Genomic DNA, 16,613 nt, shown 5'->3' on the forward strand with positions numbered 1-16,613 from the left:
GTGGCTGACCAACCTTTTTTTTTTTATATATTTTATTGATTTTTTACAGAGAGGAAGGGAGAGAGATAGAGAATTAGAAACATTGATGAGAGCGAAACATCGATCAGCCTCCTCCTGCACATCTCTCACTGGGGATGTGCCCGCAACCAAGGCACATGCCCTTGACCAGAATCGAACCCGGGACCTTTCAGTCCGCAGGCCGACGCTCTATCTACTGAGCCAAATCGGTTTCGGTGTGGCTGACCAACCTTTATCATTTTGAATGTTAAATAGCTAAAAATAAACTTATCAAAATTCAAATTGTGATTTTTTTACATGCTGTTGGAAATTAGAAATATTCAAACACTCAGGAATTTATTGACTTTCAGGATATGTATTATTGTTCCCAGTACTCTAAAGACGACTGCTTTCAGTCAGGGGCTTTGAAACTTGTTGGACCCTCTAAAAATCCTTAACTCCTAGATATTTGTTATCTAAATAATACCTCAGTATAAGGGACTTATAGTCTGTAGCTTTGTAAATTCCAAATTTTCCCAAAGTGCTCACAAAGTTAGTATACATTATTTTCTTATTAAAATATTTTTTGACTGCTGATTTAATGTGTGGTTTTTTTTATAAAAATCAGCACCAAGTAGGACATTTACATGTTTATAAAAGATACTCTTGAGTGGCTATAATTGAGCTAAGCCCTCTAAATGTGAATCTATTTTATAGACTTATTTTGAAGCACATTTAACATTTTAAAATAGTCATTAAAAATATCTTAAGCCCCATTTAATTTGGCTGGCATATTCATGTTGAGCACTAAACCAGTCAGTCACAAGAGTTATCAAATCAATAAATATTTTAAAAGCTCAGAAGTGTAGAAGGTGGAAGCAGTCCATTCACGTTCGGTCTATTCTTCTGGGTTGTTGTTTTGGATAATTGTTTAGAAGACAAGAAAACAAATTGTAATGTCCTCTAGGGTACAGACCTTTGTTGAAAATATGAGCATCTTCTGTTTAGTTTCTTTTATAATAATTTTGTAGCCGTGAGTGTTAACGAAAACCAAGGCCAATTTTTACCTTTACTTTGTTCTAAATATTGCATCAACATCACTGGACATAAAGCAGTAAATACAAATTGTTTGATAAACTACTTCTTTTACTTTAGTGAGAAGTTTGTTTACCTGGTCACTTATAGGGAATTCTCAATTTTTTCGTGACAACTTGACTCCTTTACCTGCTTTCCAGGTCCCTATCTCAGCCCCTGCATCCAGAGGCTGTCTGTGACAGGGAGTGGGACTGCCCCTCCTTCATTTAAAGTAACCCAAGGCCGCAGTGGAGCACTATTTACTTCTAATACTCCTTTGCACATTTGCCATTATTATTTTGCCACTGCCAGGCCAAACAATTGTGTCATTTTCCATTTGTGTTTTATAATAACCAAGAGCACTGCCTATTTTATAGGCTATTTCCATGGTTTCAGAAAGACAAATCTGAAATGATAAAAATGGGTCAAAGCAACACTATATTTCTATCAATTTATTTTTGGAATTTAATAGTCTTTTTAAATTGTGCTACAACCTTAATGTTTTAATATTCAAAGACACCTTTGTATCCTACATAGAGCTTTTTAAAAAGTGCTATTGTCATTTTTTCAGTATTTTTAACTGAAAAATTATATCTTTGATTAAGTACAATTATACAAGCACACATTCTTCCAACATTTCTATATTATTTTGCTAGTTCTAAGTGATAACTGAGATACACAAAATAAGTAGGGGACACAAAAATATCTTGAAATATCTTTAAATATATTAGAGAAAGATTTTTTTTGAGAGAGAGGGAGGGAGAGAGAGAGAAACATCAATGTGAGAGAGAGAGACATCAATTGGTTGCCAGGGATCAAACCTGCAACCCAGGTACATGCCCTTGACTGAGACTCAAACCCGCGACCCTTTGGTGCTCAGGCTGATGCTCTAACCACTGAGAAGCACTGCCCAGGGCCAGAGAAAGATTTAATTGAGGCCATACCCTAATATTTAAAACTGATAAATGCCAACAATTCTAAAACATGGGCAATTAAAAACTTCATGAGTTCATTAAGCAGAAGGCAACCAGTAAGCATATTGAAGAAGTTGTGTGACTAATGATTATTCACCAGGATCATTAAAAGGAATTGTGATTCCAAACACTGGTTATCAGGCACAAATATATCCCCATTGTCTTCTAGATCTATCGATAAGTTATTAAAATGTCTTAAAGTTCTGATTCATCAGAAAGGTAAAATACTAAAATTTACAGCCAAAGTGTTACTGAAATTCCAAAATAATGATCAGTGTAGTATTTTCCTCTTAATATCCAACTATTTTCAGGGACCTAGATGCCTAACACAGCTGTAAAAAAATTAAACGTTAAATATGAACATGCTTTAAGAACATTTGTAGCTTTAGTGGACCTGAGCTAGTGTTTTCATGACTAAGTGTGCTCATTTGATTTTAGTAAAGTCAGGAGCAGCTTTTTAGGCAGTTAGAAATCTTAGGTGAAATCTACCTTATTTCTAGGGAAAAATATGAAACAAGGTTTGGAAGGACAAATTGACTTTAATAAAGTATAAATAACTAAAGTATATCTAGTATATTTGCTATGACATAGTGGCCTCTCAAAATTCTATCATTAAAATGATGGAATTGCCTGGCCAGCATGGTTCAGTGGTTGAGCATCGATCTATGAACCAGGAGGTCACAGTTAGATTCCCTGTCAGGGCACATGCCTGGGTTGTGGGCTCAATCCCCAGTGTGGGTTGTGCAGGAGTCAGCCAATCAATGATTCTCTCTCATCATTGATGGTCCTATCTCTCCCTCTCCCTCTCTCTCTGAAATCAATAAAAATATATTTTTAAAATAAATAAATAAAATGATGGCTTTAGCAGATAATACTCAATAGTAGGCTATCTGATAGATCAGTTTCATTTATAAAGATTCTGGTTCTTTTCAAAATTAAATATAGATATCATTTAAACTATTTATATTTATTATTACAATAAAAAACACATGTTAACTATAGGGAAAAGTAAAATCTAAGATAGACCTCTGTGATAAAATGCTATTGATGCAAGTCTAAGATAGACCACTCTGATTAAATACTATCAAAGAATTCTAATTGTCAGCATTTCCCCCAAATTTATTGGCAATATTAAGGGTTTTTTATGCACAAGAATTTTACCTACTTTGGAAATTAATACCCTATACAGAATTAATTTCAGGGTTACTTTATGCAAAAAGAAATATTGTTCAGAACACTGCATTTGAATGTTATCGAACTTTCTGGAAAAGAATTGTTCAATATGTTCTTAGGCAAGGCTGAAATCTTTGAGAAATTTGAAAGCACTTTGAATCATTCCAAACTTGTAGTTATATTTTCAATTTAATTAAGAAGCGAGATAGAAATGCCAGTCAAAATAGCTCCTGGAATTTACTAATATAGTCATATTTTCGGTCTTCCTTGGCAATGTCCATTCCATCCTGTTATTAGGTATAAAATGTGGCAGGTATTTCAATGTGCACCTGTATTGTTTTCCAGGTGAACAGAATGGATCTACCTAGGTCTCATTACTGTTCACAGTTGGTGTTTTGTAAGTCTATGTAATTTTAATTAAAGAAGAATTCTGAAACAGCCACCTTCTGTGCTACCTCCAAGCACACAATTAGCAGAGTACAGTGTCTGCTGTGAACAGTCAGTTAATGATTTCAGTTTAATAATTTATTATTGCTTCTTCAGCGCCAGCCATAGTAGGAAAATAAGCTAAAACTATATGCAGCAATTGAGCATTTAAGGAGGATAGTTTAAAATTTTCGAAAGGGTTATTTTCTCTGTGTAAACTTAACATCACCATAAGCCCCCAAATCTTTGCAAATGAGTGAATATTTATTTCCTTCCCAAGGACTTAAGAAAAAGGTAAATTAGTTTTTCTTCCTAAATGTAGCTGTGTCTAGTGGATGGTTTTTATGTCAAAGTATCCTCCTCTCACCACTTAAAAATAAGACATTCTTCTCAAGTGCACCCTTGGTGCAAGTTTACACACTGGTATTCAGTCAAATTGAAAATAGTCCTTTTAAAAAGTTTCTAAATTCTGCAATGAGCTAGTTCCCTCACTTGAGATTGTGAACAAACAAGTTGAGCTGCAATTCCTGATCCTAGGATGGTTTGTCATGAAAATATTGTTACAATAGACAAATCAGCTTTTATATATTTTTTAAATATTTATCAGGAAATGGAAAGCAGCTTCTAAATAATCACTAGCTTTTCAATGAGCTTGTATCATATCCCATTCTGAAAGCTGAAACCTCAATCATAAATATGTAGGAGATTTAAGTTTGATAAACAGTATCAAAAACAAAGGAATAAAACCATACTTTTAAATGACACTTTTAATATTGAAATTTAAAAAATAGCACATTTGGTACAATTTTGTTTCAGTTATGGGTAAAAGAGATCATGAGCTATTATGTAATAATAATAATATTTTATGTCTGTATATGTTCATATTCATATATACATTTATAATGTTTCAATCTATACAATAGTTAAAACCATGTTGGCCAATATACAATTTAGCATGTTTTCTATAAAAATTAGTCTATTTTTTATACTAGTTAAATTTTCTTAGGTTTTTCTTTTGTAGGATATGGCAAAAGTAGGTTTACAGTTATTTGTATGGAAAATATTACAATAGTTAATAGATAATAATAACACAAGAATAAACTGTGTTTTGTGTATTTGCTACAGTGAACCTACTTTTGCCCCACCCTGTTTATTATTTATGGGTCCTTGTTGAAAATTACATAATTGGGAAAGTATCTTAGAAAATAAAATACATTTGATTAAAGTTCAGAGATGCAGAAATCACTTCATCACCTTAAATATTAGCACTGTACACGTAGACTAGGCTGTATCCTCCTCATGTCTGCATGACAAAATCATAGAGCCAAAGTAGAGATAAGAATAGTGTAATAGTTAATGAGGTAAAAAAATATTTTTTAATCTGTTTCCTTTTCCAAAGAGGAAATGAGCAGATAACCTGGGGTTAACTGAAATATATTATTTAAATGACAGTCCCCTAAATGCAACAACAACAGTACAGATGTACATGCCTTTGCTGCCTACACATGCGTCTGAGTTATTCCTTGAGTAGCAAAATTAAACTTTTTACAACATATAATATAGCATTATAATTATCTTCACAAATGGAGCATAAATTATTCAGTGTAATTATGATGCATTCAATATAAATATTTATAGTTTTCAAAAATGGAAACAGTGTTTTATTCACAATAGAAGTGATACTTTTGCCCTTAGTTTATGGTTCATACATTTCATATGAGGTCTATCTCATTTTTAAAAAAGTAGTTCTCATTATATTTTTTTTTGGTTCTATTGTCACATTAGAAATTCATCAAACAACACTAAAATTCATACCTACTTTCATTTTGTTCAAGTTCTCTAATTCAGTTTGTAGCTTTAAACAAAATTTTAGATAGAAAAAAATGGATATTGCTCTTTTCTGCAACAGCTGTTAATAAGAGTTGCTTAAGAAACACTTTAACAAAAACAGCAATTTAAATAACTAAATAAAAACCATGACCTCTTGTCCCTAAAATGGAAAATGTATTCTCTGCTTTATTATATTTGTTGTTTTTTTTTTTGAGGATAAGAACAATTGCCAAACATTTGTTCTTTCAGATATTCGGGACAGTGGGGGTCCTAAACCAGTGATGGTGTATATCCATGGTGGCTCATATATGGAAGGTACTGGAAATTTATATGATGGGAGTGTCTTGGCAAGTTATGGCAATGTGATCGTCATCACAGTCAACTACCGACTTGGGGTACTTGGTAAGAAATCTCTTTTTTTTACACCATTAATCCATGAAATATGTGATAGTTTTGTTGTGGCTTTTGTTATGCTTCGCTTTGTTTCATTCATTATTCTATGCTTCTTGACTTGTTTGAACCAAGATTTCTGATATTTTCAATACAGTCTATAAATGTTCATAAATTACTAGGTGAAAGACAGGTAGGGTTGATTTTAAGATTTAAAAGTAAAAGGTAATGAAATTCTTTGCCTTGTTGAGGAATGTTCTTGGCATTATAGGTTTGGCTTTGTAGAACTGTGTAAGGCAACAATTGCAGGGCCTTTCTGAGGAAGAATTAGTCCCTGGGCAAATTTTTTCTTTCCTTTCCTTTTCTCTTTTACAAAGCTAAAAATTTCCCAGAAGTTTTCTATGAGCTTAGAAACACGTTTATGTCATCTTTAAGTATATATGTATGGACTGGCTTTGTGACGAAATTATTTGCCAATGTGGTTTAGGTTTGTTTGGTTTTTAATTTGTCATAATAATTAGAAGTACTTTGTTCAAATGTATTTGTTTAAATTATTTTATTTGAAAAACACGCATTGAGTTTATAAAGGACAAAGTGTTCAATTAAATAATTGTGCATATATAAAGCAAAATCAAAGTGGGCATTCTTGGTTTGAAGATATCTGTAAAGAAATATTATTTGCAAAATAACATTAAGTATTCTGAAACAAGCATGGTGTTTTATGAAATAACCAACTTAGAAAACATAAAATTGCTATGCTATTCTACTTGTATGAATTTAATATATTTTAGTATTATCACAATCTGAGGAGTAAAATTACTATATAATTTAATAAAATACCTTTAGCTGTAGTATTTTAGTATTTGCTGAAAAGGTACAATTTATCAAAAATGAATTTATTTTTAAAATTTTCATTGTTCTCAAAGTCTTATTCCATACTGTACACTTAAATAGGTATAATTTATAATGTTATTTGGCAAAAAGAGGCACCTTCCTTTTTCATTCTTTATTCTAAAATATTTTGAAAAAGGAATTTCAATTATATTGTCTTTTATATTAATTGTTAATATTATATATTTAAGTCATTGAGAAACCAATTGTTTTCCTCATTGGTATTAGTTATTATTATTCTAACTCCTATGTAATTATAATCCTGTATTTATGCAACTCTCAAAATATAAAAAGAGAACAATTTTTGTCATTTGTTTGTATGTTTTGGGGAACAAGATATTTTAGCAATGCAAAGTTGAAATCTTGATCCTTTTCTAGTTTTCTATTTTAAATTTGGAGTATCATGGATGATATAATAGATGCATTGTATCAACGTGAATATAAATTATTTCTGTAGCTTTGTTCAGTATGCATTACTTCCTCCATAGTATCTAATTATGCATTGCTTCAGATGTTCTTATAATTTCAGTGCACAGGGTTAAATGTCTTCCTTTCTGTGAAAACTCTATATATTAGAAGATTTATAGAGATGGTCATAATAATTCTTAAATAGTTTCATGTTGTCATTTGTTTCTTATGGAACATTTCAATGTCATAATCTTCAATAATTTGAATACATTTAATTTTAATTATAGTGCTATTTATATTTCAGTTGTTTTTATTAGTATTCTCATATTTTTCAGAATTTCTCAATTTCTAAATTTTGATGCAGTGATCAGTTTGCTAATTGAAAATTTGAAGTTACATTCCAAAGTGTTGTTAAGAGTGTTCTTAAGGACTTAAACATCCACTTATCTCTGTGTGTGTGTGTGTGATGATGTTTAACAAATCTTTTGAACAAACCTTATGTTACCTTATTATGATATCACATAAACATAAAGTAAGATTCCATCAAATGAACTATGTTATTATGTTAATGTACATTTTGCCAGCGTTTTATATATTAGAACTGATGAGGACCTGATTTTGATTTTATATTCATGCCCATATACCCATATACTGTCTTTAAATGCCACACTTAGAATGATTGTGTGGAAGGACAACAGATTATCCAGCTAAACCATGAAGCATCTAATCACTTGTTTGGTCTGTAAAATGGCAAGCGGTGTTGGTGTTGATGGTGGATAATTTCCCAGTGTTGAATATTTGTTTAGGGTTAACATCAGTTGGCTCCTAATAATCAGCACTACGGATCCGTTGTCCTTTATAGACTTCCTCTCAACATGAAAGCATACAAAACTCTTAGTCAACACTTTTAGATGCATCTTGAAACATTCGTTCTAGAACTGATATATTCTGGTCACTTTCTTCCTAAAAAATGGGTTGGGCTTTATGAAAATGTATTTAAATGAATTGATTCATGAGAAATAAATTTTGAGAGCATTTATTTCAGCACAATTTGCATGGGTGGTATAGCACAGCCAGATCAACAGCTCAGCTGGCAGAGTACAATAAAGACTGTAGGGTTTTTGTTGTCGTTCACAATGTGTCTAACAGTAACAAGGTAAGCCAAGATTTCTAGGACCCACAAGGGTTGCTCTTTAGTTTGCACTTGGGAGAGTGCTGGAAATCAAGTAAAAAATAAGAATTGATCTCACATCAGAAAAGATTCTGAGCTCTGTTTTGATTTGAATGTTTTGGTGTGAAGGAAATGAGTTTTGAGGTCCAATGTACAAATTGGCTAATTATGGTACTATTGCTCTGATGATTGACAGAAAAAACTCAGGCTGTCTGAAACAGGCAATGTAATTAGTAGTGATTTGAATCTTTCTTCCAAGAGGAGATGTATTTACAGGGTTTTTTGTTGTTGTTGTTTGTTTGTGTTAGCAATAAGCAAAAATGTGATAATGCTTTAGTCATAAAATTCAGACAGCTGTCCAGCAACCATGGTTCCAGTTTAAAACATGTTGTGTTAAGAAAAATATTTTGTTTCTGACAAAGTAGAAATAGCTTACAAATAAAAAATAGCTCCTATGACATCATTGCTCTGAAGAAGCTGGGAATAGGTTGGAATCAGTTGCTCAACCAAAAAAATTCTGGGCTTTCCTTTGGAGTGGAAACATAGACTATTACTATTTATGCACAGGAAATGCTGTTGGTAGTGATAAGAAAAACTGCTCATAAGATTGAGAACAAAATTAAGAGGCTACAGGGATCTCCCTGCTAACCTCACTATCTCAGGTTTGTATTAAAGCTCCCTCGGTAACCTTCTCTCATTCAGTCTCACAGTTCTAGTGAACATTTATTTTAGTCTTTTGTTTCACATTTGATTACATACATTCTTTGCCAGTATTAACTCTTCATCCTTTGTCATATTATACATTGTTATATAGTGCTTTAAAACATATTCAGAATAATTATTAATAGTTATTTTTACTATTTTAACACATAATGATAAGTATCATATTGGAAAGTTAGGGAGAAATGGTTTTATTATGTGTTCTTAAAAGAGAAAAATAATAATAAATGTTAGGATTGTGAATAGGAAAAGCATGTGTACTTATAGATAAGAATTGGGAGAGAATGTGTAATAAGTTTTTTTCACTTTAGGATGAGATACTGTGCAATAAAAATTTTTGAAAGTAGAAACAATCCAAATGATATATTGGCAAATCTCAAAAATGAAAAGAATACATGAACTAATTGAATGTTAAAATGTGTTTCAAGCACTTCTCTTAAGTTAGAATAAATTGATAAGTTATTTTTAGAGAAAAAGTTAAAGTTTTATACCACTGCTGGGATCTAATTGAGGTAAACATAAGATTTTTGTCAGATGGAAATTTACTGTTACTTTTATCTTGATATATAAATTTTAGAGGCAATTATATGTTCATAATTCAAGCCTATGATTTATTTTAGGAAAAAATGTTTTAAAGATTTTAGAAGTACTACTGATAACTCTTTGAAAATTTGGCAAATTTTTGGAGTCTAATTAAATGTTTGATTTAGTATTCTAATATCTGTCTGTACCATCCATCTATGGGAAAAAATAATTTTAAGTGCTAGGCCATCCATTTGTATTTGAAGAATAAGACTAAACTAACTATATAATGCCATGTATGACTAAACCATTTAAAACAAGCTTTTGTTAACTTTATTGCATATCAGTTTTGATGAACACCTAAATTTATTTTTAGTTTATTCGAAATGGTTAATGAGATTTGTTAATTCTTCTAATGGTATTGTCTATGCAATAAAAATGCTTCTAGTGCCCTAACTGGTTTGGCTCAGTGGATAGAGCGTCGGCCTGTGGACTGAAGGGTCCCAGGTACGATTCCAGTCAAAGGCATGTCATACCTTGGTTGTGAGCACATCCCCAGTAGAGGGTGTGCAGGAGGCATCGGATTAATGTTTCTCTCTCATCAATGTTTCTAACTCTCTATTCCTCTCCCTTCCTCTCTATAAAAAATCATTAAAATATATTTTTTAAAAAATGCTTCCAGTATTATCAGATGAGAAAAATAATTGTAACTTTGGTGTGGTAAATCATAGTATATATAACACTTGATTCCAGCAATATCTCCTAGGTGGGATAAAAATTAAGAACAATATAATCCTCTTTAGAGAGATTTTAATCAAATTGAGGGAGAAATAAACACTCAGTAAAGAATAATAATTGATATTCTTCTTCATATGGGAATATGAATTGATTAATTGATTTGTGCATAGTCACTTGACATATTAAAAGAAAAACCAGAAAAACAAAAGTGGAGGTATGGAATATCAGATGGATCAATACGGATGAGGGATTGCGATCCATATTTGAATCCCAGCAACCTAGCAGCAAGGAGATTCAGTAAAGTCTTGGAGTTTTCATGACTTAAAAGGAAAAGCATATTAATTCCTGAAATGGAGCAACATTTTCTCATTATTATTCTTGGTTTTGGGTCTTTTGGGCATGATTTTTATTTCTGTCTGTCTCTAAATCCTAAAACAAATAAACACATTAAAAAACTCTCAATGTTACCTCAGATTTGAGAGTAATATATACTTAAATTTTATAAGATGATTCAAATGTGTTCTTGGAATATATGAGAGGGAGTCAGTTTGTGTTTGAAAAGTCAAAAATGTCTCCATAGAAATGGTTTTATTTGAGCAAGACCAAGAGAGTAGATTATCTCTGCTATTAACAAAAGGGAGGAAAGGACATTTTTTTTCTATTTATTTATTCATGTTCTTTGGACTTCAAAAAAGTGAAGATAATTAGTGACAACCGCATGCATATAAGTTGCTAAAATCATATTAAAATAGAATAATGTATTGTAGAGAAAAGATACAGAAACTTAGGCGATGGATATCTACTGAATTAAACAGAAATGTACAACCCAATTTCCTAGAAGCAAGGTCAAAAGGACAATGGATTTATTTTCATAATTGTTATTCGCAGATAAAGTAAAAATACATATTAATCAGAAGAATATACAAATGAAGTTTTTTCTCACACTGTATGGCACTACAAAGAAATTTACCATATAAGTTGTTTTTATTTTGAATGCTGAATAAGAAATGTCTGATTGTCTTTATTAGCAGATTCAGGAATATTCTCAGTATATGATTTTTTTATTAACCCTCTATAAAGGCCAAAGACTTAATAATAGATGCCCACTATTTCTATAATGTCATTTCACCAAATGCAATTCAAATAAGATATTTGGTCATTTCACTTATAACAGGATAAAGCTAAAAATCAATTTAGAGCAATGGACATTTTACTTGATTCATATATTTCTTTTCTCAAATATCAGTTGTATCTACTGGGTTTTAATAAGGGCTGGATGGTAATCAAATTTATATTGAGTGCTAAAATGACCTTCTGGAGTAGAGATATTGTTTATTCTTTTGAAAAATAAACTGTTTACTAATTTTATTCTACCTACTTCTTCCAAAATGATTTCAGATGGCCTACAATAAAAATAATTATTATTTATGCCAAAAACTTAAAAATAACATGAAAGTAAGCATGTCAATTACTGTGGGTGTTAGTTAAAAGAAATCAGTTTTTTTTCAATGTGTTTTAAATACAGTCATATTGGGTCATTCATTGATTTATTTATATAGCTAATCATGCAATAAAAATTGAGCAGTATTATGTATCAGGCATTCTGCTAGTTACTTAGGATATTGTGAAAAATAAGATAGATGTGGTCTCTACTATTCAGTAATTACTGGCAATTAGGAGACAGAAAATAAGTGAATAATTACACAAATGAGATCTTTTACATAGATAACAATTTAGTTCAAAGTTGGCTTTCTTTACAGTCATCTGTATGGTAAGTGCTAGAGAAATGGCAAGTGCCATGAGAAAGGAGCTAATCTATTCTAGAAACTGAGAAAAAGCTTCCTCCAGGAATGACATTCAAATTTCCATTTCTTTTTTTTAATATATTTTATTGATTTTTTACAGAGAGGAAGGGAGAGAGATAGAGAGTTAGAAACATCAATGAGAGAGAAACATCGATCAGCTGCCTCCTGCACATTCCCTACTGGAGATGTGCCCGCAACCAAGGTACATGCCCTTGACCAGAATCGAACCCGGGACCTTTCAGTCCGCAGGCCGACGCTCTATCCACTGAGCCAAACCGGTTACGGCATCAAATTTCCATTTCTTATACTTTACCGAGAAAGCCCTAGTCAAGATTCCCAAGGACCTCCAGATTGTAGATTCCTTTGGTTACTTCTCTCTCTCTCCTCTCTCTCTCTCTCTCTCTCTCTCTCTCTCTCTCTCTCTCTGTCTCTCTCTCTGTTTTTAAAGCATTTTAAATAAAAAAAATCTTGATTGTTGAAAGTATTACATATATCCCCTTTCCCCCCATTGACCTCTTCTAGCCTGTCCCCGCCCCCCACCCAGTCCTCACTACCCTATTGTCTTTGTCCATGGGTTATGCATATATGCACACAAGTCCTTTGGTTGATCTTTTCCTACTCACCCCTCACCTTCTCTCTGAGGTTTAACAGGCTGTTCCATGTTTCTGTGTCTCTGGAACTCTTACCATTTGCAATAGCATGGATGGACCTGGAAAGTATTATAAGAAGCAAAATAAGCCAGTCAGAGAAAGATAAGTATCATGTGATCTCAAGCATATGTGGAATCTAATGAACTTAAATAAACTGATCATCAAAATAGATCCAGAGACATAGAAGCATGGCACTTCTCTGTTCTTATCTTACATGATCTCTCCATAGCACAGGACACAGGTAACTAGTCCCGTCTTATAAGTTTGTTTCTTGGCATCACCCCAGCATTTTTCTCTTACCTCAGTGTCTGCTCCTTCTCAGCCTCCTTTGCTGGCTCCTTGTCTTACCCTGATCTCTGAACATTGAAATGCACATCCTCACAATTTTTGCTTCACTTCCCTTCTTTCTCTACAATGTCTCGTTAGGGGTCTTCATGCATGGCTCTAGACACCAGCTCTATGGAAGTGACTTCCAAAACTGTATCATCAGAACTGACTATTCCTCAGACCTCCAGGCTCACGGGCCTACCTATCGACATCTCCATGTAGATGTCTAATGAATATCTCAAACTTAATTGCTAAATACGTAGATTTTCATCGGTCGGCATGTTTCATTGTCTTCCACATCCAGGTTATAATAATAATTGCAACAATAGCAGTAGTAATAGCCATGTACATTGAGGACTTAGATGCCAAAAGCTATTTTAAAGCAGTTTATATTAATTACATTATTAAAATCCCACCATAACCCTTTGAGGTAGGGTTGTTATTTTCCTGATTTCATAAATGCAGAAACAAATGAGTAGAGAAACTAAGTAACATATTCCCAGACACACAGGCCAAACAACATTAAGTGGTAGAACCAGGATCTAACACAGGTGGTCTTCTCTTCAACAGAACACTCATGTCATTGCCCTGCCATTCATCTGGTGATCAAGCAAAAACTACTTAGTCCTCCTGACTTGTCTCTCTTTTTTGCTCAACATCCAATTCATCAGCTTCACCCACATCCAACAAATATCCTGGCTCTGTCTCCTTCCTTCCACTCCCCGCTTTACCAACCTAAGCCAAGTCTCCTTGAGCCTCTTGTGTTATTTTCCCATTTCATGTTTGCTCCCTACATATACATAACCCATTCTCCACACAGCACAATCAGATTATCTTGTTAAAGATGAATTATAAGAGCTCACTTTTTCTGCCTAATGCCCTCCAGTGGCTTCCCATTACTCACTTAGAACAAAATCCAAACTTCTTCCCTGCCCTGTCTGACAAATCCCTGCATCAATCTGTACCTATACCTCTTACATCTATCTCTTAGTTCATCTTAAAATGTTCTTCTTCTCTGTTCCAGCCATCTTTAGTTCTCTGTGGATACCAAACTCATTCCTACCATAGATATTTTATATTTTCTGTTACCTCTACCCCAAATCTTTGTGGGGCTAGTTCTTATTTTTCTGACCTTGGCTTAAATGTTCTCTTACTAGAGAGACCATGGATGTTTATGAAGTCTATAAAGAGGCACCACATCATAAGTCATCTACTTTTAAAAATTATTTGTATTACATTGAATATTTCCTATTTATATTTGGGTTATTTGGTGGTATTGATGTCTAGCATCTCCAGAGCTATTTGCTTAGAAAATATATGTTGAATGGATTTAAAATGAAAGCGTAGAGTCAATAGTTTATGATCAGATGTGGTCATGGAGAGGAAAGCAAGGCTGAATTTGAAAGTCTGGGTGAAACCCAGTGGAAGAGAAAAGCTTGACATGTTACAGGAACTGAGCAAACCCAGCTGGACACTTTGGATAAGAGTGAGCAGTGTCAAATAAAGATGAAAACAGGCAGCGGGCCGTGCAGCATCTTGTTAAAGATTTAGGACTTCTAAGAACAATGAGGAACAATGATAGGACATTAAGCAGATAAGTGATACGATTAGATTTGCATTTTGAAAGGTTTGTTGAGTAGGCCTAGACCTTGGGGGGTTATTCCTGCAATAATGTCAACATTAAATTTTTTTAAACAAAAAATGTTGATATTCTGTTATGAATACCCCCCCCCCAAAAAAAAATACCCACAAAAATTAAAAACAAAACAAAACAAAGAATGTCTTGTGCTTCATTAAAGTGAAATGCTTGGTAAGTTTGTGAATGAGACTGATATTTTGCTCATAGAGGACTGTGGGACTAGCTAAGCCCTGGCTGACTCAGGTGAGTATAAATATCTATCTCCTTTTTAAACAAAGAGCACCAGAGATTTTGCCAAATTGTCCTTCTTTTTAATTTTTATACTGAAAGGAATCAAACTAGAATCATAAAGAGATCTTTTGAATATCTGCCTTTAAGGAGTGTAAGTCAATATTACTCTAGTTTGTCCAATACAAGAGATTATAATAAATTACTATATTATGTTATCACCTTAGTTGTCTTGCTAGGTTATTAATTTGGCTTCACTTAATCTCTTAGTTTTTCTAAAAAGGAGATATTGTTATTTTGTATTAGTTCTGGGAGGAAGTTGGGAGTATGTGGTTTATTTTCTTGAGACATTGAGATCAGTGATTTAGAATAAGACCTCAGAAGACAGAGCATAAATTTCACTCACTGCTTAGTCAAGGTCTTCTTCTGGTTGCAGAACTGACCAACTATTTCCAGGTACTCAAAGGACCACAACTAAATACACCCTACAGAAGATATTTAGTTTTCTTTCCAGAGCAGAAGTTAGCATCTTAATTTAGGAATTCATTTATTCATTTATTAATTGCACAAGCATTTGCTAATTGCCCACTAGAGGCTCCTGGTAGTTCCGAGTCTGTGTTCACACTGTTGCCAAAATCAACCTCATTCCTTTCTCTCTGGACCTCACAGTGAGTGAGGAAGATTGCCATTAATCAAAGAAACAAAACTATATCACAATGTTTGCTAAGTGTGTTTCCAAAGAAACCAGGCTGTTAAGAAAAGAATATCTGTGGAAGTGATATGTAAACTGAGGGTTTTAGGACAGGCCTCATTGTGTCTATCATGCTGGCATAACTGTCATTGGGGGGGAGGGGTTTGTTTTCCCCCCATGTAATTTACAAATGATGGTTAAAATATTTTGAAATAATTGTAGAATATGTCAAGTAATTAGACAAAATAAGTCATTTAAACAAGCAGCTGTGGTAAAAATGCAAAAATCTAAACAAACAAACAGACCACCCACAACAACCAGGCAGTGTTCTCTACTTGAATTAAAATGATTAAAACTGGTTTATGAAATACACATACACAGGGGAAGGATCCCAAGGGAGTGCGTAGCCTTTAGGTATTGGATCTATGGGGTGAGAGTATTACCTTAGGGCTTTTCAGAGACAATTGAAGGTTTTCTCCCTCACCTGCCCTGTATCTCTGAGAACAGCCATGCTGCATAGTCAGGTAGTCACATTACTGGTTTTTTTTAAATGGAGATATGGATCTCTTGTTCACCTCGGCCAATTTTCCTTTTTGTTCTAAACAAACAATGAGGGTTTGGATTTTGTCTTTTAGGTTGGTTTACTTTCAATGATCCTTGCTCCTTCTGCTGATTCCTCAATAAGAAAACAAGGCAGTACTCCCACACCTTCCCATAACCTCATGCCATGTTCCACCCACTCTCACTACTTCACCTTAGAAATGTATTGCAATTCCCTACTAGGACATCTTGTAGTATCTTTCTCTTTCTAATGTCCTTCCTCGAACTGCTTACCCCATAAACATTTGGGTATTGTTCCTTTCCCTTTGCCTTTCTATTGTTAATTGGCACAGTTCAATTTTTTTTAATACCTTATATGTGTCTCCTTTCTATTCCTATTGCCCTTACCTACTCACTTT

General features: G+C 33.3%; 1 protein-coding gene across 6 annotated transcripts in view; it reads left to right on the forward strand.

The window, feature by feature from the left end:
- NLGN1 (neuroligin 1) overlaps positions 1-16,613 on the forward strand; it is a 785,693-nt gene that overhangs the window by 322,511 nt on the left and 446,569 nt on the right. For all 6 annotated transcript variants that reach the window (XM_023759871.1, XM_006095966.3, XM_023759869.1 and 3 more), the window contains one exon: positions 5,724-5,876. In XM_023759871.1, the coding sequence (XP_023615639.1) occupies positions 5,724-5,876 (153 nt within the window). The remainder of the gene's footprint in view (positions 1-5,723; positions 5,877-16,613) is intronic.

The sequence above is a fragment of the Myotis lucifugus genome, unplaced genomic scaffold, assembly GCF_000147115.1.
Source record: "Myotis lucifugus unplaced genomic scaffold, Myoluc2.0 scaffold_164, whole genome shotgun sequence".
Taxonomy (NCBI): Eukaryota; Metazoa; Chordata; class Mammalia; order Chiroptera; family Vespertilionidae; genus Myotis; species Myotis lucifugus.